At 35.0% G+C, this 25,783-nt stretch overlaps 2 protein-coding genes across 2 annotated transcripts in view; one reads left to right on the forward strand and one right to left on the reverse strand.

Moving 5' to 3' along the window:
* Positions 1 to 2,977, forward strand: part of WDR45B (WD repeat domain 45B) — a 91,055-nt gene extending 88,078 nt beyond the window's left edge. Inside the window, exon 10 of the mRNA XM_072640905.1 lies at positions 2,833 to 2,977. Coding sequence (XP_072497006.1) covers positions 2,833 to 2,852 — 20 coding nt within the window. The 3' untranslated portion in view covers positions 2,853 to 2,977. The remainder of the gene's footprint in view (positions 1 to 2,832) is intronic.
* The window catches only part of FOXK2 (forkhead box K2), a 112,635-nt gene continuing 87,836 nt past the window's right edge, over positions 985 to 25,783 (reverse strand). Inside the window, exons 3-9 of the mRNA XM_072640901.1 lie at positions 20,371 to 20,518; positions 19,433 to 19,579; positions 12,504 to 12,697; positions 11,431 to 11,606; positions 9,771 to 10,067; positions 9,332 to 9,541; positions 985 to 3,178 (exon numbers count right to left, since the gene is read on the reverse strand). Of these exons, the coding sequence (XP_072497002.1) occupies positions 2,982 to 3,178; positions 9,332 to 9,541; positions 9,771 to 10,067; positions 11,431 to 11,606; positions 12,504 to 12,697; positions 19,433 to 19,579; positions 20,371 to 20,518 (1,369 nt within the window). The 3' untranslated portion in view covers positions 985 to 2,981. The remainder of the gene's footprint in view (positions 3,179 to 9,331; positions 9,542 to 9,770; positions 10,068 to 11,430; positions 11,607 to 12,503; positions 12,698 to 19,432; positions 19,580 to 20,370; positions 20,519 to 25,783) is intronic.

A 25,783-nucleotide genomic window follows, 5' to 3' on the forward strand; every position in this document is an offset into this window, starting at 1 on the left:
ACTAGGAATCTGCTTTAGTGATAGACCTGTGAAGTAATGGCATCTTCTGAAGTGTGAAGTTGCATTCTGTGGGACTAGAAGGTGAGATAAAAGACTTTTAGAGTCTATTTTGAGGGTTATTGGGTAGAAATCACCTAGAAGAACCAGATATTAAACCTAACTCACACAGTGAACAGGACCCCAAATGGGATACGAGTCCATGGTTTTCTTCTATTCTGCCTTACTATGCTTATGCCCATAAAGCAGAAGATGGGGGAGGAGATATTTGGAATCCTCACGTTTGAAAAATGAGCTGTTTGGTCCCAGGTTTAGAAACATGATTTAAAACACTTTTTCCCCCTCTTTATCTGTTTAAAGTATAGAAAATAGAAAATCCCTTAATACCCTAGAAGAATCCTTTTAGTCCTATAGCAGTTAGGCTCAGGCATAGCTGTGAGGCTGCCTGAGACAGATAAATTCAAAAATATATAAACCTAGCTCATGAGTCTCTATTAGGAAGATGTGGATGTAGATGATGAGATGGCATAGCTGCCAACCTTAATGTATGCTCTAGAAATATAGTTCTATATAGATTTCAAGTGATTAAAATCTTTCCAAAATGCTACTGTCCAACTATGATCCTAAGCAGACTGATTCATCTTTCAAATTTATCTACCTCAATATTCCAGATTCTGGAGTTTCACAGGATGGCTCCATCTTCATTTTTGGTATGATTAAATAGGTACATGGTTCCATCAGTGCTGAAGTGCAATGCTATACATCCTATCCCTTTTCCCAAAATGACACTCTAATGGGGTAAATCTACATTCAGATGACCATTCTTCAAACTGTAAACCATTTGAGAGAAAGAAAAGAAAATAAATGAAAAATGGACTAACATATTTGTGTATTTCACACAGATTTTTGAAGAGGCAAATATAAGCCAGACACCTTTTCTAACTTTTGGTGAACATATTTTTCTGCTTGTTACACAAAAAGGCCTCATTCATATGCTGGATTTCATTTTTATTATTATTGTTTTTTTAAATGGCTGTTATAAATTCAGCTAGTATGCAGTAATTGTTCATAATTTTTAATATGTACGTCTGCAGTAACATTGTGACAGCCCCATATTGTGGATTGACATGATACTTAGTACAGATTTATCATATTTGGTCTTCAGGTAAATAATGAATTTCCAAAACTGCCTAAATATACCATTCTGAGCCGTTTTAGTCCATCAGGAAAATACAGGGTTTTTTCCTCCCCTTTTAAGAAAAGATAATTAAATACTGAAGTAACTACATTTAAATAGATAATGTTATGATGATTACAGGAACAACTCACAAATTCAAAATTAAGGCCAAAGTCTCATCTTCTGCTCCCACAGTAATCAGCTCTAAGGCACCAAATGCCAAGAGATCCACGAACTTTTTCCTTTTGGAAGGCATGTGGGCTGAGGTATGCTAATTCATCCTTTCTTTCTCATTCTCTGATCTTTTCTTCCTTTCTCCAAATAATCAAATGTTTTAGGGAGGAAAAATCAGCCTTAGTTTTGAATTCAAATATAAAGACAGATTAGAATCTCCTGTTGCAAATTAGAGAATTAGCACGATAGTTTGAATGCTCAACTGTAGAACACATTTAAAATATACATACATATGCATATTTTAAAATATACATATATATGTATATGTATATACATATGGAATCCTTTTACTGTGAAGTAGCATCTGCTCAAAAACCACAGCAGCTACTTTAATGGAGATACCAAATAGAAGGGCATAGGGCATATATTAACAGTTTTATTGACATAATGGTCAGATTAATTCCTCCTAGTGCTGAATATTTAAGTTTAAAAATATTGAATATACCTCTGACAAGATCTTTTCTTTAGAAGTACCTGTAATAAAAGGTTGTATATATTTTTAAATGAAGCAGAATAGTCCTGTTATTTTAAACATACACAAATACTAAGTGAGACTTCTTTTACTTAGACTGGAAAAATATGCCAGGGACAATCAAAGTCAACACAAAGTAACAAACAGCCAAAGGTAGCAAAAAAGAGAAATGGTTAAGTGCAGCTCTGGTCAAAATAATAGCAGTTCTTTACATCAGTTAATGGCTCACTTACACTGGAATTTCTAATCTGTTACATGCAAGCCCAAAGAAGCATTTGATCACTATACATTTTGATAAAATTGGATTAAGTTTATCAGGCAACTGCTAAAATATAAAAAAAAAAAATTGCAGATGTAATAAAGTAGCTTCATCTGAACAGGACAGATAGAAGGAAATCATTCCATCAATTAAAAAAAAAATCTTTTTTTGTGTGTTGCATGTATTTTATAACCAAACTAAATTCCACATGAAAAGTATTGTGATTCCAAAGTTTCCATAGTTTAAATGGAGTGATTTGAAATGTCAAAAGACCCCATTATTTTTCGAAGAAATGAAAGTACACTTCAAAAATTCCACATGTGAACAACAAAATACTGCATATCTATCAACAACTGCACTGGCTAGATTATTATGAAAGGCTAGCTGCCAAGATGGAGGAAATGGCTCCTTGCCTCTGTTCCCTTTAAGGAATATACAATCATTTGAAACAGTTTACACTAAGCGCTTATCATGCTGTCGTTACACTGAGATACTCAGTCCATAAAGTGTTTTTGTTTCTTATTATTTAAATTTAAAAGCTGCAGCTCTCCCGAACTCTGGAGCAACAGAGATCGTTCAGTTGGGAGGGGACATCACAGCCTTTAGAACAAGATGTTTGTGTTTTTTAGTTTGATTTTTGTTTTTAAATTACTGAGTTATAAGGCCACCTGTGTTTTCATTTTTGTTTTTCAGTGCTGAACATTGAAGTCTGATCACAGGGCCCATATACCCACTGGGTGAGAACGTGTTCCAACATTTTAGGTATTAAGTTAAATGTTTCCTTTTGGCACCACAGAGTTGATTAAAAAACTTTTTTTAAATATGAAAAGAAATCAAAGTTTTTAGTTTTGGATGCTTTTTTCCCTCACTGCTGAAGATTGTGTTTCCACATTCACAGCGATGACTATGCTTTCGCCATCTTCTGTTTTGATACGTTTCAGTTCTGGCTGCTCTGCCTGATCGCCATTCTGACGTTTGGTTGGCAGTGATGCTGACGCTGATGCGTGGGTTGCCAATATATGTAAAGGACTTGCAGCAGCTGCAGAGAGATTAAGGAGTTAGAATAACCACACATCCCTAATAATCACACATCTTTTTATCACTTGCCCAGCCAGGGGAACCCAGTACCCACCAAGTCATTACCTTACAGAACACTTCAAATGAAAGATTAGAAATGATCCTTAACATGCATCATATAAAACACTATCCCAACAAATATTTTTACAGAAAGCTGTGTGCCAGAAGGCTGCTCCATTTCAGAGCCTGATGGTGTAAATTTCCCTCAGCTAACACTGAGTTATGGGAATAGACTGTGCCCTTCTTCTTGCTGAAAAACTGTCATATGGCCATGTGGAATAAAGCATTCATCAGAATTAAAAATATGAGGACCAGAAAGAAAGACTTAAATTAATAAGTGTGTTGTCTAACTTGGCTTTAAAAAAAAAACAAACTAACAAGCTGATTTACTCAGCTATAAAACACAAATTTCTTCAAATTTGCTTCTTGATACACTAACATGAGCTCAACAAACATCTATTTAGGCTGAGATCATTGAAAAGATGTAGTCTATAGTATTTTTATATAGTTTTCTCTCAGGATAGAAGAAGCCAAGTCCTCCAGTTCATTTATAATTAATACCAAAGTTGAATCCAAATAAACAGAACTGACAAGAGATTCTCTATTGCAATGCTGTGGGTTGCAACCTCATATAGGGTCGCGTAACTGAATGTGGAGATTGCAAAAAATTTGATATGACAAAAGATTAATTCAAAATCAAGCACATAATGAATGAATCCAAGGTGTTTCTGGCAGTGCTTGCCTGTGTTGCATCACATAACTTCACTGTAGCCTTGGTTTTGAACACACAACACTTTTGCACCGTGCATGCTGTCATACCACACAACACGAAGCCAACAAATGCTGCCAGAAAGACCTTGGCTCAGATTCAAGATTACTGCACATCATGAACTGCAGTGTTTTTACTATACATACAAAATCACTGACTTGGGCTTAAGACAGAATTTCCAACAATTTCTAAACTACTTCTGCAATTTTGCAGTATGTATTTTTGCGAGGTGGTGTTCTCAGCATAGATTGTAGAATCAAAATACTGATCAACTCTGAAAAACTCTGAAGATGCTCTACATCCTGCAGTATCAAATATCACATCAAGATTTAATTCCTTATGTAAAAATAAACAAGCGCATCCATCTCATTAGTATGCAAATTTGCTTTCATCTTTAATAAATGGTAAAATTATATGTACAGCAAAGAATTGTTTTAAAATTAATTTCTTTTTGATTTGTTATCAATAAAAGTTTGCTTTGTATACCTATTTTATATACCTATATACCTGGGGTCACATAAAAATTTCTTGGGCAAAAAGGGGTAGCGAGTGGAAAAAGTTTAAGACCTGCTCCATGGTAAATGTTTTCATCTTCATCGATCCATTTGAAATTCCACTCAAAAAAAAAATCAGAGAAGTGACTTTTTTTCTTTACAATTTAAAATCCTAGTCTTTTCTCTAGAAAATAAACCGAATATAGATCTACTCTGCAGCAAGGATGCTGCCTTCCAGTAGTAGTCGAACTTAAAAGACTAATACACTGAACGATGCAACTTAGCAGAAGCCACATGCACATGCCTGTGAACATTATCTCTGAATACGTTTCCCCCCCAGTAAGCTCTTGGCACATGGTAAATTCCTAATAAATGCACACTAAATTATGTAGCAGTATATGTTTCAGCCACAAATTAAGTCCCTGAATAGGAAATAATAGTACAGATCTGCAGATAGAATTTGTAGGAATTAGGGATAGGAATTAAAATCTATGGATTTAGAGCTAGAAGGAATCTGAGAGGCCATCAAATACAATTTCCATTTTTCAGAAGAGTCACAAAAGAGATGTCACACAGTCTCAGAGCCATAACTTAAACCAGGTAGTTCTTCCTTAAGGCCATCCACTACGGCAGATTGCCTGTCTTGTAGGTTATCTCCATAACACAATGAGGCACTGGAGTAGGACCACATAATAGAGCAATTAATTACCTACTTTCTTGGATTTTTCTTTGTTTTATTCATGTTAGTCCTGCTTCTCCAACATTATAAACTACTTTCAGGCAGGGACCATGCCATCACTTCTATATCATTTTGAAACTGAGTAGTTATTGAATGAACCTCTGATTTCACAGTAAGTGGATCTTCATTAGATGTCTTAAATGTCCATTATAGTTTATTAGCATAACATCAGAAAGTTATTAAAGTTAAAATTTTCATTTGATTTTTGCTTTTGTAGAGTTATACATCTCTAGCTTGTAAGGGATAAACCAAAAAGCAGTATCTTTTCTACACTCTTTTTACAGACTAAAGCCTACTACTCATTAAATAAATTTGATTGTCCCATGGAGGTACATCATAAATCTACTCTGGGTGATTGCTGAATCAGAGTGTTTCTGGATTGGGATGCCAGTGAGAAAAAATAGAGGCTTTAAGTGGTCCAAAAACAAGTTGTCTAACACCTGTTTTGACTGCAGAGGTATAGGACCAAGGACATTAAAAACAATGGCAGGATTTAGTTACAAATACATGTAACATGAAGGCTGCCTGAGTCTCAAGGATAACTCTAAATTCTAGGTGGGCAGTTATACAGTGATGCTGAAAGTGATTGAAGATGATTAAGTGACAAGATAAATCTTCACTTATTTGAAGTAGTAGGGGAAACTTGGTAATGTCCAACAGAAAAGAGGAAAAGAAACCATACATATTTGAGGGCAGAGATGACCTGAAACAATGACTTGGAAGGAAGGAAAAATAGGAAACAAGGCTACAAAGCTATGGTAGTACTAAGTTGTGCAGAGCCTAAATACAAAGTGAAGTAAGAAATTTTTCTTAGAAGGAAAAGAGAGCTAAAAATTAGGAGAGGGCATGACCAAATCAGTGTATGAGGATTAGTTTGGCAAGTGTTATTAAAGATGCAGAGAGGAAGTATTGATAGGTAGTTATTGTAATGGTCCTGAAGGTCTATATTAAGGTGATGGCAGAGAAGAGTGGAGAGGATAGACATAATTAGTAACTGAGAAGGCTGAAGTGACAGGATTTGGTGACTAAGTGGACAAGAAAGGTGAAGGAGAAGGAAGTCTCCAAGATACAAAATTTTAAATATGTTGGTGGCAGTGTGAGAAACAGTAAAGTTAGAGGAGGAAGCAGTATTGGGGAAAAAAATAAGTCTGGCCTTGGGTATGATGAATGTTGTCTAATGTCCAATTTTAATTAATTTATATAAGGGTATTGAGGTCTGTTGCTCCCCCCATTAATTATTTATGGTAGCTAAAACTTTTCATCTTAGAATAAACATTCCTTATGAAACAAAGGAAATCAAGAGTAATTGAAAATGAACAGCTAATTCAGGAGGAAAAAAACCTAGAAATAAATTCCAATACCCTTATGTAAAATTAATTAGAAGAATTAGCTATTAGGCAAGAAAATATTTAACAAACACTAAGAAACATCAGAAACTACATTACAAGAAAGGAAATATTCCCTCAGGTGGTGGCTCTTTCTCAGAGAGGACCTACTTGTAGTAATTTAATCCAGGCACACAGATAAACACCATCATGAGGATAAAGATCATCAGTTACTTTCCATTAGCTGATGTTAACTTGGAAATTGTTGGGTTAATATCACTTTGAATTGATATATTTGGTCCAGGTAGCACATTTAAAATTTACAAGTACAGTGCAGGGTACGGTGTAATGTAATTTAGTAGGACACTAGGACTGCCAACTCTATCAGAAGCTCACCAATAATTCATAGCATTTTGCTTCATTTATATGTTTATGGGATTGAATTATTTTATCATAAGTAAATGCACAGAAATGAACAAAATATGCAAGCAGCACATATCAATACATCAGCACTGACATTACTTTCTGGACATAGAGGGAGTAAGTACTTTCCAGACTACCTAGAAAAATTGAAAACTTGCAATTTTCAGGCAGAGAGCTTTTATTAGGTTACTGTTTGTTTATATCTTAAGTTTTTGTTTCAACAAGTTGCAGGCTACTGTCAATGGACTTTGGGCAAGATTAAAGATAGAGTGGTTAATGTAATGTTAATGGAGGGTATAGGACGATACAGTGGACAAAGTGGTGGCCTTGGCATTTGGCAAAATCAGACAGTTTAAGTCCTGCCTCTGACTTGTCCTGGCTGTGCAACGCTGTGTAAGGCATTTAATCTTTCTAGGCAGCTAAGACTAAAATTTGTGGGAAAACTGCTCTTAAAGTACCTTTCTTATATCCTGAGTTCCCTACTCTGATAAAATATAAGTCTGATCAAAAAGACAAAATGAAATGGTTATAACAAAATATGTTATTGATATTCACATAATATAGTCTATTAATGTCATGACTATTGTCATTTTTAATGTAGGAGGCATTCACAAGTTGGCAGCACAGCATATGGAAAAAGAGCCATCCTAGAAGAGTCTAAAAGACCTGGGTTCAAGTCTTCCCTTTAACATATACTGGCAATATATGGACCTGGGCAAGTCATTTAAGCTTACAGTGCCCAAGCAAACTCTACAACTCTTAAGTTGAAGGGCAGTTTCCCATCTGCATGCTAATACTATTATAAGCCTGGAACCCTGCTCTCAAAAAAAAAAATAAACCAATAGTATTCATATATATTCCTGCTACTTTTCACCTTACCTAGTTCTTATTAAAAGAAAACAGACTATGGGTAGTTAGGTCTGTGTGACTTTTCACAGAATTAATCAAGAGGCTCCTGCCTGTGATTTGCTACCTATGTGACCATGGGCAAGTCACTTAACCTCTTTGGGCCTTAGTTTCCTCATCTGTAAAATGAGGGGACTAGGTTAGTTCATTCATGTCTATGATCCTTTATGAATTAGAGTACATGAAAAAGTATCTAAGGGAAGGGAAAACTGAGCACCTTTTTTGTTGGATTTTTTGGCCATGGAGAGGGAGTGTGGACAGAACTGGACAGCACCTGGTAAGAATGTCTTGCCCATGGCAAGCACTCAAATATTTGTTGGATGAATGATATTCAAGAAGCTATTGCTGGAAGCAAGTAAGTTCAGCATTTCTCTTATAGTTCTGACTTGATGCTTCTGCTTTTGGCTTCTCCTCTCTATACCTCTTCATCACATTGATCTATCACCTTGCTAATGCTTCTGGAGTAAGTTTGTGCTTCAATTGTTCAATGTTATTTCTCTAGCTATTGTTAATTTTGTAGTACACAAACATCTACTGTGGTGGGATTTTTAAATAATCTGTTGTTGTCAATACATTACATTTTTCATAGTCTTGCAGTGTTGCTTTGCAGGGAATCATTCAGGTAGAGAGGGCTGGCTAGAAATCAATAAGTAGGTTCAAATTGACTTGATTAGGCCAAAGAATCAAGAGAAGTTATTTCAGTACACAGTAGTTAGAAAGGGTTGACTACTAAGGTGGTATCAGGTCACAAAGTCTGACTAAGTGTTGTATAAGTAGTATGTTCGTTATGTCAAACTATCACGTTCATGTTTATGTTCATAGTTTCATGTTTTTGCCCCCTTTCCTCTAAAGCCAAATACAGTGTTATATACCCAGAAATGATATAAACTAAATTTATTTATTTACCCCATAAATTATATATTTTGCATATTATCTAGAAAATTTCACATCTAGATCATCTGGAATATTGTAGGATAATACTCGTTAGGAAATACTTCACGTAAGCCAAATACCACCATCTTCTGGGTAAATTACAGTGTCTATTCAATAAACCTACCATTAATACTGCTTTATAGATCAAACCAAATCAGAAAGGGAAAGTATGGAGAAGTTTCAGAAATTGTATCTTGTCTTGGAAACTATGGTTTGGTCCTGGAACACATGCATGTTTACAAAAATGGGTATTTGTTTTTGGTCATCACAAAGTGTTAGAACTTCTCATAGGATATAATTCCATAAGAAACAAAACCACAGCAAGGTCAAATCACAATGATCCTCTTCCATGTTATGAAAAATGTGAATATTGTCTTAGAAGATCAATCTAAGCACAAGAATTGAGACTCACAATTCATGATTTCTAGGAAGCAATTTTCCTCAAAACTTCTGTCCTTGTATGTTATTTACTCTCCCGTCCCCCCATATTTACAGCTGAATTAAACATTTCTTGGTGATTTCTTACCAGTGCTGACTTGTCCCTGGATTGCAGTGGTGACTGGTACTACATGTGTCCCATTTTGTGTTACAGTTTTTATTGGTAGCTGGTGTTGACCTAGAGGTGCCTGTTGCACTATGGTAACTGTCTGTAAGGGGGTGGTCTGCGATGTTTGAATGATCCGACTAGCAGCTCCTATCGTAGTGTGGCTAATAGCAGGAATAGGTTCTACTTTAACTGAAAGAAAATAATCAGCATTAACTGAAAGCTCAAAAAAATCACAACTTTCAAGTAAGCACATGCATTATATGATAAAAAATTGCTTTAAAACTAGGTTACATTTAAGAGAAAGTTACAAAATGTCTGGTTTTAGCGAAACTTCCCATTATTTTCATTCCCCAAAAGCTGAAAGACTTTAAAGTCTTTTCTTTTTGATTACTCATTTTTTTCTTCTTTGATTACTTACCTTTTACTTCTCTGTGGTCTCCATTTTCTTGAGGTTCTATCTTTGACTGGGTAACCACTGCAGCTTGAGTGACCACTGCTTGTCCAGCTACAGTGTAAGTGTTTGATGGAGCTAATCCAGTCACATTTGTGACTGATACAGCTGGTATCTGATGAACAACATGAACCGTCTGTACCACAGGTTGCTGGGACGTTGAGGTGGTAACAGGTGTTGCAACAGTGTAGGTGACTGGTTTAATAGTTTGTGGTAGCTGCCGTTGTACAGTAATTAAAACTGGCTGGCTAGACAAAGGTGAACCTGTCACGATCAAATACATTAATCATATATTTATAATTCCATTTTTATTAAGCACGTTTTTCCTCATCTAAAACATATACTCTAAAACAAATAATTTTAGTTAAAAAAAGAAGCACCTTAATTCCTATTAATTTGCAATAGTTACAGTTACTAGCTGTAACAAACAAGTGATGGGAAAATTTAATTGTTATAAGTACTAAAATAACTGAGTTTGCTGTCCATCTCCATCTGCATCTAGGTCTTCACAGCATCTACACTCCTAATTTTCTTTTTCCATGATAAATGGAAAGTCAATAATAGATTAGATACCTGCAAATTTAGGGCAGAATTGAGTCACACTCAATTCAGGTGAATAATTTCTTGCAACTGCAAGCAAAACAGAATTAACAGGGAAATGTAGCAATGTGGTTATAGAGTCTGTGCCAATCTTATCTGCTTCAGTTTTTACTAATAACACACAAAAAAACAGCACACACTGATTTAAATCATTAAAGGAGGGAAGTAGAAATTCTCTCTAAATGCCAATTTTAACAGTTGTGACATAATATTAAAAATTATAAATTAGTATCAGCATTACAATATTTAATTTTCAGTAGACCAACTTAATTAGAAATATTGATTTCTCAAAACTGCATGTTTCAAACACTAATGGGAAACTAATTTAGAATTCTACAAAGAAAATAAGACTGAATAAATAAAAGAGGGTAATATGGATATATAATTAGCCACAATTTTTCTAACCTTTTGGGCACTTTGATGCTCAAGAATACCTTCTTCCAAAAGATAATCCTTCTTCAGAGTTATCAGCAACACTACTGATTTCCAAGACCTTTGAATAACCACGTAGCTTGGATACTTTTTGGGATTTTAGAGAACCATATGTGATCCTTTGTACATCTGTTTAAACTGTTTAGTTTAGTAATTGCCTTGAGTACTTTTTTTATGCTTCGTTTCTCCCCATTATAAGAAATTTTTTGTATTCCATGCAAAAATGTTTTTGCGACTACCTGACTGGATAATTGTGAGGTAATTAAGTGTCAGAGCAGGAAACAGACAAATATTACTGTCCATTCATAACCTCTAAACAAACATGGTTCTAGAAGCATGGCTTTCATAATTTATAATACTGATAATGGTATTAAAAAGGCCTATGAAATCATATCTAGGTATTCATCATCAAGAATTAGGTTTACTAAACTTTAGTATAACTCTACTTCTTGCTATGGTTTTATGGCTTAGATATTTATGCTTTGTTGGATGACACCCATAAAATATGTCTATCAGATAAGGGTTAGATCATCTGAACATGATCTCCCAAGTATTTCTCCAATAATATTTGATACATTTCTTTCATATTTCTCACCTGGTGCACTCTGGGCAAACCGAGCTTCTTGTATTACTGCTAGTTTAGGTTGTATAGCACTAGGCTCAGGATCCATAGGGACTGGAGAGCCTTCCCTTGACAAGCTCTCAGGGGTTTGTACTCCACTGGAGTGAGCAGATAACACTCCAGAATGATTAGGAGAAGCTGGAGCACTTCTGTATTTCCAAAAAAAAAAAAAAAAAGAATAAAAGAAAGAAGCATCTAGTAACTTAAAGTAACTTAAAGCACTCAAGAGCTGCCTTGTCTTTTAACTTGCAATATGTGTACTTTGCAGAAGGGGGCATCACTTGTCTTCTGCCAACCGACTAAAACATTCTAGTAATTCTTATTTTCTATGGAACCTTTGTTAACTTAGATGTAGATTCAGAAGGAGACTGGATAAAGTCTACAAAAGAGACCATTTGGATGTCAGGTGGCATTTCTCCTCCATACTCAGTGCAGGCCAAGTGGTCCATGGAACAGTATTAGCTGCTTGCTCTAAAAAGAAAGAACCATTATGAGCAGCTCTAACTAATACAGTAAGACAATAAGTGGCCAGTAGTAGTACAGAGGGGCCCTACGATTTAAATCTTGGTCATTTCCTTCCATTTTAAAAAACAAAGCATGTCTCAAAGAAATAAAAAATGTATACATTCAATTAATTACAACTGTCAAAATAAAACTATGAATTAGCCATAAGTAGAGAGTTTAAGGATTAGCTTAAAAGATGCTTTTGTAGCCTAACAATTTTAATTACTTCTGTTGCTGAAATTTATAGTTTATTAATAGACACTAGCAATATGAAATGAAAAACAAATTCAGTGAAGTGGGTTAATCATTACTTGTAATTTTAATTGAAACTAAAACTTAAGATAAAGGCTGACCATGCTTTGGGCCCCTAGAGACATCATACCCATCTAAGAGTTTTACCCATTTTCTTTTTGTATCCCCTTCCCAACATTTAGTCATAAATGCATTTGATGTTTCATTTATTTCCAAAAGGAAATTTAATTACATTGAAGGTAATTACTAACAATTAAGTGAGGTCTTTTTGTTCATCTTTTTGTCCTTACCTAGAAGAGAGCGGTCCCAGAGGGGTTCTAAAGCAAGGTACTCCCCTAGGCCTTCTTTTCCTAAAAGCCTGCTCTATTAATTTGCTTTCAGAGGCAGGGTCTATCCTCCAGAATGAGCCTTTGCCTGGTTCTTCCTGGGAACGTGGTACTTTGATGAAATAACGATTCAGAGAGAGATTGTGGCGAATTGAATTCTATGGAACATAAAAAAATACGTAGAATTCATATATTTCTTTACTAAGAAGTTAAAATGTGGCCTAGTGTGTCTGGAAATGCAGAGGCTAAGTCTCTAGCTGCTGTGGATATGAGGGAAGAAAGAGCTTTGGAAACAGCTTTGGAAGAGTTCTGAAGTAGTTTCTATTGCTCAGCTGCTTCACAAGGTGAACAACAGTTAAATTCCCTTGAGCCAGGAACAGAGCGGCCACAACAAAAGGCTTAAAGGAGGAAAGAATATAGTAAAGAGAATAAAATGGGGGAATGACAGCAGAAGTCTGTGGACAAAACATGGATACATTTATACACTTTTCAAATGCAAAGCTTTCCATTTATAACAACTTAAGATGGAAAACAGGACTGTGATTTGGTAGCAGATCATGTATTAGATTATTTTGGTGACATGAACCTTTCCCGGATTGGAGACAAAGCTGATGTAAGTCAATTTTTAAACAACAAACAACTTTTCTAAGTTTTAGGTGCCTTGGGCAAAGGAAACAAATTAGCTCTATAGAAAAATTCTGGCAGAATAGCCAAGGAAGAATTAAGTAAGTTCAATCACGATCATTCATCATGCTTTTCAAAGCCCTTTTTCCATGTCATTTTACTGGAGCCTCACAACAATCCTGTGAAGTAAGTTATGCATCATTATCTCCTGCTTCCTAACCTAATCCATTCTTTGTTCTAGTACACCAGTCCTAAGTCAGCAGTTAATGGAATGTTTACTTACAGTTATATAAGCAACATAGCACTTCCCACTGAAACATGGAATGTTTCTGAATGTTTCAAGGAATTTATCTGAAAGCTACCCAAAGTGGGCTGCTATATGTTTGACAATTAGGCCAAACTAGAATAGATATCATGAATTTAAGCCAATACGTAAATTTAAGAAGTCTAATACTATGTTCTGCCAAAGTAATTAATAACTATTAAGAAAATTTCTACAACTCTCCAAAGCCCTTTCTTAAATTTCCTTATTACATTTTGGAATATTTCCAGAATCACAGACCCATTTGTGACATTTTGCCTTTATTCAATAATCTCCTGACCACATAATTCCTTGAGGCCTAAAGTGTACACTGTTACAGAAGGCTCGGAAGTTAAAATTTTGTCACACCAAAGATTAATCTAAATAAGTAGGCCATATGTTATAACGTATTTGGTTACCATATATTGATTATCTTGCTACTTTTAATGAACCCTGCTTTGTTTTCCCTGCCAAAGACTGCAATGGAAGATAAATTTATATCAACTGTTATTAAAGTCTCCAAGATTTTGGAACAGAAAGTAGAATCTAACAGATTTAGAAGACAAAAGAAGCAAAACCTGATAATATTCAGCACACAATTGTGAACTGCTTAATCTAACTACATTCTCTGATTGTCTAATTTTTAGTTCTATTTTAAAAACAGTTTACCTCGTGTCAGTATTTAGAGCACACACTCAGGAGTGATTCTTGCTCTATGTTCAGACTACTAGGCCACACTGTAAAATGGTATTAAGCAATACACAGAAATATTGATAACCACATAACTAAGGTACACATTGCAATAGCTGATTTGAAGTAAAACAACCTAAAAATTGTTAGAAAGATAAAAGAAAATTCATCACAACTGAAATCTAGAAGCAGGCATAAAATATTATTCACTATAATTAAGTTTCAAATATCAGTTATGCTTTCATTTTTATTCACATCATTTATAGGAAGAAGTGAAACTAGTTTTTCAAACCAGGGTAGCAGGGTAGGTACTGTTTTCAGTTTTGAAAATCAATGCTACTATATTTGCATTTTTACTCTGGGGTGTAATTTCCTTCTCTACCTCAAATTCAAGTTACCTACATGTCCCAGGCAAAATAAGGTCAAATCGTAACAGAGACATATGTTTCAGCCTATGAAACCAAGAAAAAAACAACACAAATGACAACAAAGTGAGAACAGTTGTTTTCTACATAAGGTAACGGCTTTGAAATTCAGTCACACTCAAGATTAATATTTTCCTATTACTTCTGGACAATAAAGCTGCACTGAATAAAAGTAATCTTTAAAGCACCTATGAAGATGTAATTTATTCACACTAAGTAAATCAATATGCTCCCATTAAAACCATTTCTATATCCCTCTATATCGCTTATCTTTGAAAGTCCAACGCAAGCCTCATGTCCTGCAAGAGGACCTTCCTTGACCTCTCCAGACCACAATGAAGTCTTTTTTCCTAATTCATGATACTTCTCTGGAATATTCCTTTTATTTTTCAATTATTTTACAAATTACAGATGTAGAACAGAAAAGACCCAAAGAAGTTATCTAGTCCATCCCCCTCATTTTATATTTGCAGAAAGTGTGTATTGTTTGGTGTCATTATTCTGCTTTTCAATTTTGGATGTCCAAACAGAAAGTAAGCTCCTTGAGAGTAATTACCCTTATTTGTATCCTGCACAAAACCTAGCACAGTATTAAGCATGATAATAGAAATTTACAAAGACATTTGAATAACCTTTATATATAGGTCTTCCTAAAAGATTAAGAATCAAAACATTTTGAATGAATTAGGAACAAGCTATAAATATATGCTGTCCTCATGAGAAGGTGAAATAAATTTGGATTTCACCAACTAATGGTTTTCCATAGTGGTGAATAATATATTGGACAGAGGAGAGGATATGGCAGGATTGTAAGACCATAAGCATGTAAAATGCATTGTGGTCAAAAAAATGCTTCAAAGAAAAAGAAATATGTCTTCTTTCCTAGAAGAATATCTGGAAATTGTTTAGCTCTTCAATAAACTCAGACCATTGATTTTCAATTAGAAGTTTATGCTGTATATTCTATGAAATAGATAAAGCATAACTCTTAGCCTATGTGTTTTATCAGTAAACTGATCTCTATAAAAGTGGGAGCTATGTTTTAAAACTTTTTTAAGGTGAGCTAAAGAAGTGAGAAGTCTGTGAATATTTTAAAAATTCTGTGGGGTGAAAGTGCACCGGTCCTGGCATCAGGAGGACCTGAGTTCACATCCCACCTCAGAACCTTACTAAGTGTGTGACCCTGAGCAAGTCACTTAAGCCCGATTGCCTCAAAAACAAAGCAAAGCCAAACGAAAACCCAAAGCCAAACAAAAGTTCTAGAGATCTGTCCAGCAGATCTCAAATGGTCTCAGCAAAGACAAATTAAAAACAGTTATTGAGCACTTACTATGTACTGTGCTAAATAACTGTGCTAAGCATGGTGTAGAGGAGAGTACCTGGACGAGAGTACCTGGACCTATGATTTCATTAATATAAGGAATTACAAGGAGAGGAAAATCCCTCTATCAATGCAGGTTGGCATCTTCTCCATAACAGAAAGTTACACTGAACAGTAGGTCACTCAAATTGAAAGGAATCTCTGCCCAACTGCATATTGACTTAGGAAACCACAAATTAACATTATTTGTGTTTTACTGTATTTTTACTTATTTTGTTTAACATTTCCCATTTACATTTTAATCTGGCTCAGCTGCATTCAGAGTTTTGCCAGCTACAAGTCTGACACCTCTGACAGAGCACTTGAACGGGTAAATGACTTGCACAGGGTAATGTAGTATGTGCAGAAGCTGCTAGGTCAGCTACTTCTCAGTTACTGGGGATATGAAGACAAAAAAACTAACCATCACTGCCCTCAAGGAGTTTATGTTGTATGGAAGGATATATCATGTAAACAGATAATTACATTTGAAACATATATAGTAAAAATATAATGTAATTTGGGGTTAGGAGAGATGATGGGGGGGAAGACAATTAGGAAATTAAGAAAAGGCCCCCAAACTGTGCTTTGAAGAAAGCTAAGCTATAGGATATAGCGCGAGAATGGGCGAAAATTTTAAGCATGGGAGACCTCAAGCTTTAGTGCTGTGTCAAATTTGATAAAAATTTAGATAAAAAAAATTAGATAAAAATAACTGCTTAATCATCTCACAGAGATGAGCCTCAGGTATGGGGCAAATATTTTATGTATGGAAAAGATATTTAATAAACTAAACTTTCCAACACAGACTGCCTATACAGTAATGGCCATTTATTTTTCAATAGGTCAAGGTCCCAGTGAACTCAAACTTTCAGAAGACATCATGAACCTAGAAGTAAAAAAAAAAAAAAATCCTCTGTGAAATTATCAAAGTTGGAGGCATTTAGGGTTAGGGTAGAAACTGAAGTTTTAAAGTTAACCTTACTCCAAAGAAAAGGCCCTACTTTATCATATTTTATTAAAAATAAAAAGTCCAACAAGCTGGTTGTAAATAGTATATCTGAAGAGACAGAAGTAAGGGAAGTGGGAACAAGAAAGAAAACCAAAAAACCCTCTAAAACTGTTGTTTATAATGATGGAATCCCCAAAAAAGTGATGTTCAGTAAGATGTTCTTTAGAATGTTAAAGTGACTTTATGAAAAAATTCTGAGGCAGTCCCATAAATATGAGAAAAATATCTAGGCATGTGAAAACAAATGTAGAAGCAACACGGCATAGAGAACTAGCCTTGGAGTCAGGAAGATGGAGATTTAAATTGTAGATTTACGACACATACTGACTATATATCTGAGTAAGTTCACTGAATCCCTCAGTACTCTAAGCAATTCTCTAAGACTAAATTGCAGACAAGTCTCTGATCTGCCTCAGTAGAGGAAATTTCCTCATCTAGGAGTTCCCTAGAGAAATCACAAGTCTAGTCCCTATCCCTATGCATTAGAGTACTTATTTTAGAGAGGTAGAATAGTGGGGTGGAGTCAGGAAAGAACTGTTCAGATTCTACGGCTGACATTTTACTAGGTATGTAACCAACAGAAACTCTGAGTCTCAGTTTTCTCATAACAATAAGACCTACCTCAGAGGGTTGTTTGGTCAAATAATATAAAATATATAAAATACTCTGCAAACTTTAAAACATACATCAAGTGACAATTTTGATTATTTTGTACTTAAATGTTTTTAATTCTTTTAACCTCTCTTTTAGCTTGGGTATTACATTGCTTAAAAAGGTATTTACAAAGGTAATATGGCATAGAAGACAGAAAGCTGGCTTGAGTCAGGAAGACCTGAGTTCAAGTCCTGATTCTGATACGTTAGCAATGTAACCACCGATATGGTATTTAACCTGTCAGTGTCTCCGGAAACTCCAGATAATTATAAACTAAGAGTTGCTCATCAGTATCAATAGAAACATTTCTACATTGGGAGTTCTCTACATGAATTAAAACACAAATTTGGATCAAAAATAAAAACAAAAAGAAAGCAAAATAAAATAAAGGAACATGGAAGTTAATCTATAGAATATTCATTCCACAAATTGCTGGGACTCTATAAGATTACTATTACTCACATTTACACCTGAAGAAATCCTACCAATGCTCACTGGGCTAAACTAAACCTAGTGACAACTACCTAAAGTTCAGGCAATTAACGTCTAGAAGGCAGCTCCATAGGGTTAGCCTTCCATCCCTTAACTTAGCTAAGTGTTTCAAGCCCATAGTCTCAAACTGACATTCAAATAGTCATCACTTCCCCCCAAAGATTTACAATTTTATATATCCAAAAACTTGTCTGTAACATTACTATAACAAATTTGAGAAGTTACTTTGAAAGAACTATAAACTTGAAATTTTATAGCTTGTTGGAACTTTCTAAAACACAGATGTATGGATCTCCCCAAAAATAAATCCTCAGAAATTGTGATTAAAAAAGGATGAGCACTACCTAAATCTCTTACAAAAAATGTTAAAAATCCCACCATAGGATATTTATTTATGTATGATATTTATTTGCATTGGAAAAAAATGCTAGGTTTCTACACTGCAAAAAGTATACCTGTATGCCCATAACTAGAGGCAGCAAAATGAGAAATGAAAAGATGATTTTCCAAAGGTACCATTCCCATCGTGTGGGGTTTTAGGAGACAGCCAAAGACAGTTTATCCTCCTTTGTTCGTACAATTATAACCACACATTTATTTTAACCTTTATTTAACAGTGAAATTCAGTTAGCCAGAACATCTGTTTTCTGAAATAAATGAGACATTGCCAAATAACTCAGCACAGATCATTAGTCCTTGATTCATTAAATCATGGTTCCTAAGGCATTTCATGAAGCATTTAATAATAGATCTGTATTTATCTGAAAACACTCTCTTTTAGACTTTTCCATCCTCATTCATCTGAATTAGTAAGATTTTCAATGTATATCAAATCTGTTTCTACAAATGTCATAAATGCAGAGAAATAAGTTACACCCCAACAAATGTCAAGGAATAAAAAATGAAAACAAGGACAACTAAACCTATGCAAAGTAATGGTTAAATAATAAGAATGAAATCTGTTTTGAGCATGCAGACATTAAGACATTCTTAGAAACATACATACTGGAATACAGTAAAAGATTGAGTTTATTATATAAGATGACAGAAGGAACATTGAAGTGGTAGTGATGTTCAAGCTTCACCTTTTTTTACAGAGATAAAACTGGAGCTTAGCTAGAATGTTATCTTTAGTATTACTATTATCAATTACTATGAATACCCAAGGAATCATATCTCATCTAATCCAGTTTTGAAAAGAAAGCAACAACAAAAAGCTGTTTATGAATTCTAGACAAAGGCAGCCTAATTTTTAAATTATTTACAACACATTAACTTTTTGTTCTATAAACAAAGTAACATATTAACAAAGGAAGGAAACAAAGTCAAATTTACCTGCCAGCCTTTATCTGCTGTCCTGTAGTATGGATAGTTTTTAGTTATGTGGGTATAAATTCCATTTAGTGTAAGCTGCTTATCAGGAGCCATGGTAATTGCTTGTACTATTAATTGTGCATAGGAATAAGGAGGCTTCGAATCATCCTGGTATTTAAAAACGACAACAACAACTAACTTTAAAGACTGAACACAGAATAGTAATATACATGACTTTTACTGTTCAACAATATAGTATTCCCAACAATGAATCTCAAACGGATGTGTGTAAGTTGTGTGTGATGGAGGGAGGGAGGGAGGGAGAGAGAGCGAGAGCGAGAGGGAGGGAGAGAGAGCGAGAGCGAGAGAGAGCGAGAGAGAGCGAGCGAGAGAGAGAGAGAGAGAGAGAGAATCTTAAAAACCAAATGTAGAAAATTTCAATTTACATTTAAGGAAAAAAATTTGTAAAATAGGGCATGCTCAATAATAACACCAAATTAATTGTTCAATCAACTCAGAAAACTGTGTGTTTGCGCATATGAATAACACGCACACACACAAAGAAGAATATATGAGACAAAAAAAAAATACTATCCAGTTCTAAAAGACTACTTAAAACTAAAAATATTAGTTTCAAAATAGCCATAATAATAGCTAGCTTTTATATAAGACTTTCAAGTTTACGAAGCAGTTTACATGTTATCTCATTTGGTTTTCACAAAAACTCTGTTCAGCAGGTGTTACTATTATCAGTATTTTACAGAATAGGACACTGAGGCTGAGAAAAGCTAGGCACACTTGCCCAAATAGCTAATAAGTGCCTGAGGACACATTTGAATTTAGGTCTCCCTGATTACTAGTCCAGCACTCTATCCACTGTATCACCTAGTCACCTACTAAGATATGTAAAGAAAAGTTATGTTTTATAAACTACCTCTGGTTCTGACACTAATACTTACCTTTGGGCTATCTCCACCTGAAGCTTCCTTGTCATTTTCTGACTGTGAATTATCAGCCATTAAATGTAGGTCAGTGGGTAGTACACGACCCATTTTGTACCCTGAAGAGCCTGCCCCCCGGGGACTAGATGGGCAGGAGTTTGCAGCACTACAGATGAGAAAAATAGATTCCTGTTATTTTGTTACATAATACAGTCATATCTCATTTTGTTTAAGCAGTTGTCTATGTCAGGAAAACACATGAATTTTAATACCAAAATTAAGGATGCGGCAGTATTTCCTTTAGAAAATGTGACTTTTACCAATATTCTATGAAATATAAGATTACAAAGAAGAATTACATTGAAATTTCAATTTTCCACTTACTCTCCTGCTGAAAAAAAGTCTCATAAAGTATTTCACCAGCATAATCCAACAATAATGTTTCACAGAATTTTTCCACAACTCCAAGTCTAATTCATTGTAGGCAATAACATAAAATATTATATAATTTGCAAATGACCCAAACTAAAAACAAATTACTCTGAGCATTTTAAAGTAAACACTTTTTCACTCCTATCCCTAAGGAAACTGTAGTGGAACTCTGGTTTTGTTTTTTGTTAAGGAAAAAAACATCATATTTCATTTGTACTTTTCATTAAATAACCTACACAAATAATTTTATTAACTTGAATTTAATTAGAATAAAATCAAGAATTCATTTAGTTTTGTAACACAAACACATTTTAAATCTACTGTTAATATCTTTTATAACTGTCACACTATAAAATCCAATTTGTAAAATAATAAGTTTTTACTCAAATTTTCTCAAAATATGGTATGTTTGTGATATTGCTTTTACAGTGTGGCAGTGTATTAAAAAGCACCCTTTTAGTTTCTCTGCTCTAAAAAGATCTTTCCAAAATCCTTGGAAAAGCAAGCCCCTCAGAAAGAGAAATCAAAAGCCTTTTTCTAGGGAAAGTGATTAAGAATGGTATCCCACCTTTTAACAAAAATTACTCTTTTCAGTGCCTCCTCACCCACCTGAAGTGATTGCATCCTTATTCATATTGACATTAATATCTATCGAGGATATTGATAGCTATCACAGAGAAGAGGTCCCTTTTCTTGACTCCAGGAATGAGGGAAGTGGTCCAGGAGAGAATGGGATGGTTACTGACTATTTTGGAATATTAACACAAAACTGTATTTTACATATTGCCATCTTTTCTTTATTCAAAATTTCTATAAATGATACCTGAAATCATCTTAGGGCAGAGAGTCATGTTGGAAAGCATCTGGTACCATGCTAGTTTGGACTTCTCTCTCTCCAAGCTAGAAATGCTTGGATGTTAGATAAAGATTAGATAAAATAAAATTGTTTCTGGCAGACTTGAGCCTAAAAATGCAGTGTCCAGTATTAATATTTTTTCTTTGATAAAAGCAATACTTTCTCTTTATAAGAGTTACAGCAGAAAATCCAGGTTTACACAATTAAGATATCTGAAAAATTTCTACCGTTTTGATAAATTGGAAGAATTCTTTATTTGCCCAAAGCCCACAGTTAGATTTTTCTGGTTCAAATGCTTATTTCAAGTCTACTAAAACTATTCTTGTTCACATAGAGTAATACCCGTTTTCTATGTCAAACAGATTTCTTTATCCGTTCATCATTAGAAATATATGTATTTAAAGTAAAATGAGAATTGATTCTCTAAGCAAGTGACTACTAAATTAAGTCAAAAGACATTTATTAAATGATTGTCACATTCCAGGAAGTGTGGTAAGGGCTGGGAACACAAATACAAGCAGAAAGAGAGTCTGTGCCCTCAAGGAGTTTACATTGTAATGGGAGATGACACTTAAAATTAGTAATACAGACTAAGACTTCATTAACACTTTTTGGGGCAGAGCCAAGATGGGGGAATAAAGGCAGGGACTTGACTGAGCTCCAGCAAACCAAACCCCTTGAAGTGCCTTTAAAAACGACTCTAAACAAGTTCTACAGCAGCAGAATCCATAAAAAGACAGAGTGAAACAAATTTGCAGCCAAAGACAACTTGGAAGGTTGGCAGGAAAGGCCTATGGTACCAAGGAAAGAGAGGAAAGCAGTCCAGTGCAGGCTAAGTCAGCACAGTCTGGGTTGCAGCAAACCCTGAGCAGGCCTCAGAGTGACTGAATCACTGGCAATAGTTGTAGTTTCCAGACTTTTCAGCCCACACACACCAAAGACAACTCAGAAGGTCTGCAGGAAAGGTCTGTAGCACCTGGGTGAGAATGGAGAGCAGTCCTGCACAGTCTGTGCCAACACAACCCCAGACCCAGCAAACCAGAAACAGACCTTGGGAACCACTAAACTGGCAGTGGTAGTGGCAACAGCAGCAGCTGCTGCCAGAACATCCTGCTCAGATATGGTAAGCCCAAACAGCTGGTCATAAGGAAATTTCAGAGGTCTTTTTACTAGCACTGGGGTAGGACTTTGTTGCTTTGCCCATGCTCAGATCTGGGTCAAAGTCCTAGGTGGAAGTTCCAGGATGAGAAGGAGTACTAGCACAGGAAAGTTTGTGGACATGGTGGAGGGGGAACTCTCCTCACAGTTCCAGGTCAGAAAAGAGTACTTTTAGTCACTCATAGACCAGAAAACAGGCCAGAAGAGGAGTAAACACCTCTCCTTAGATCATACCACCCTTGAAAGAACTGAAAACTTACACCCCACTGGAAGTATCTCTGAAAACAGTTGCACAAAATGCCTGTTTCCCTCCACCCTGGAAACAGAGCCCTGCTTTAATACAGAGTTAAAAATTCAAGTAATAGGCTGGGAAAATGAGCAAACAAGAGAAAATAACTCTGACTACAGAACATACACTGAGAAGAAGACAATAAAGCCAAAGCTCCTACATCCAAAGCCTCCGAAAAAAATATGAATTTGTCTCAGGCCATGAAAGAGCTCAAAAAGGATTTTGAAAATCAAGTAAGAGAAGTAGAGGAAAAATTGGAAACAGAAATGATAGTGATGCAAGAAAATCATGAAAAACGAGTCAACAGCTTGGTAAAGGAGACACAAAAAATACTGAAGAAAATAACACCTTAAAAAGCAGAATTGGACAAATGGAAAAGGAAAACAGAAAAGCTCGCTGAAGAAAATAATTCCTTCAAAATTAGAATGGAGCAAATGGAAGTCAATGACTTTATGAGAAATCAAGAAACAATCAAGCAAAACCAAAAGAATGAAAAAATTGACAACGATGTGAAATATCTCACTGGAAAAACAACAGATCTGGAAGACAGATCCACGAGAAATAATTTTAAAATTATTGGACTACCTGAAGGTCATGATAAAAAAAAAAAACAACCTGCTCATCATCTTTCAAGAAATTATCTAGGAAAACTGCCCTGATATTCTAGAAGTGGACAGTAAAATAAAAATTGAAAGAATCTATCAAAAAGAGATTCTAAAAGAGATCCCAAAATGAAAACTCCCAGGAATATTATAGCCAAATTCCAGAGTTCACAGACCAAGAAGAAAGTATTGCAAGCAGCCAGAAAGAAACAATTCAAAGTAAGGTGGAGTCATATAACTTAAAGGGATAACACAAGATTTGGCAACTTCTACAGTAAAGGACTGGATGGCTTGGAAAATGATATTCTGGAGTGCAAAGGAGTTAAGATTACAACCAAGATTCACCTACCCAGCAAAACTGAGTATAATCCTTCAGGGGAAAAAATGAATATTCAATGAGATGGAGGCATTTCAAGCTTTCTTGATAAAAAGATCAGAGCTGAATAGAAAATCTGACTTTCAAATATAAGACTCAAGGGAAGCATGAAAAGGTAAACAGGGAAGAGAAAAAAGGGCTTATTAAAGTTATACTGTTTACATTCCTAGATGGGAAGGTGATATTTATAACTCATGAGAACTTTATTATTATTAGAGTATATATAGTATATGGTAGGAGTATATATGGACCAAGGGCATGATAGCTAAAAAATAAAGGAGTGAGGGAGGAATATACTGGGAGAAAGAGAAAGGGAGAGGTAGAATGGGGTCAATTATCTCACATAAAAGAGGCAAGAAAAAGATTTTCCTGAGGAGGCTAAGAGGGAGGAGGGGGAGTGACTGAATCTTATTCTCATCAGAATTGGTTTTAAGAGGGAATACCATAGTCATATAGAAATCTGTCTTACCTTACAGGAAAGTGGGGTGTGTATGTGTATGTGTGGAGGGAATAAGAAAAGGGGGGGTGATAGAAGGGAGGGTACATTGGGGGAGGGGGTTGTCAGAAGCAAAATGAGGAGGGACAGGGTCAGAGGAGAGAGAGAATAGAATAGGGGGAATAGAATAAAGGGAAATATAGTTAGTTACAGTAACTATGAAAAAAATTTTGAAGCAAATTTATGATAAAGGCCTCATTTCTCAAACATAAAGAACTGAGTCAAATTTATAAAAATAAGAGTCATTCCCTAATTGATAAATGATCAAAAGATAATGATCATTTTCAGATGAAGCAATCAAAGCTATTTATAGCCATATGAAAAAATATTCTAACTCACTATTAATTAGAGTAATGAAGATTAAAATAATTCTGAGGACTACATAGCTATTAGATTAGATAAAAGGAGACCAAAGGTAAATGACAAATGTTGGAGGGGATGTGGGAAAAATGAGAAAAGGAAAAGCACTTACATGTACAAAAATATTTATAGCAACTCTTTTCTGGAGGCAAAGAATTAGGAATTCTAAAGAGGGGATGCTCATCAGTTGGGGAATGGTTGAACAAATTGTGGTATATAATTATAATGGAATACTACTTACAATAGGAAATGATGAACACGATGCTCTCAGAGAAACCTGAAAAGACTTATATGAGCTGATGCAAAGGGAAATGTACTGTGTACAAAGTAACTGTAGGATGATTAGCTGAGAATGACTTAGCTATTCTCAGCAATACAATAATCCAAGATAACTCTGAAAGACTTATGATGAAATATGCTATCCATCCCCAGACAAAGAACTGATGGTGTCTGAATGCAGATTGAAGCACACTTTTTTTAACTTTATTTTTCTTGAGTTTTGTTTTCTATGTTTTCTTCCACAACATGACTATTATGGAAGTATTTTGCATGACTACACATGTATAATCTATGTCAAATTGCTTGCCTTCTTAATAGGGGTGTATGTGTGTGGGGTAGTTTCAGAGGGAGGGAGAGAATATGAAACTCAAAATTTTAAAGATGAATGTTAAAAATTGTTTTTCCATGTAATTGGGGAAAAATAAAATACTAAAAAAAAAAAAGGAGACTGCATTAACTTTTTTGGCTGCTATGTCACACTGAGCTCGTAGTTCACTAAAAATCTTGTCACTTTTTTAGACAAACTGTTATCTAGTCATGACTCCCCAATCTTGCACTTGTGGAGATAATTTTTTTAAACCAA

Source organism: Notamacropus eugenii, chromosome 2 (assembly GCF_028372415.1).
Source record: "Notamacropus eugenii isolate mMacEug1 chromosome 2, mMacEug1.pri_v2, whole genome shotgun sequence".
In the NCBI taxonomy this organism is placed as follows: Eukaryota; Metazoa; Chordata; class Mammalia; order Diprotodontia; family Macropodidae; genus Notamacropus; species Notamacropus eugenii.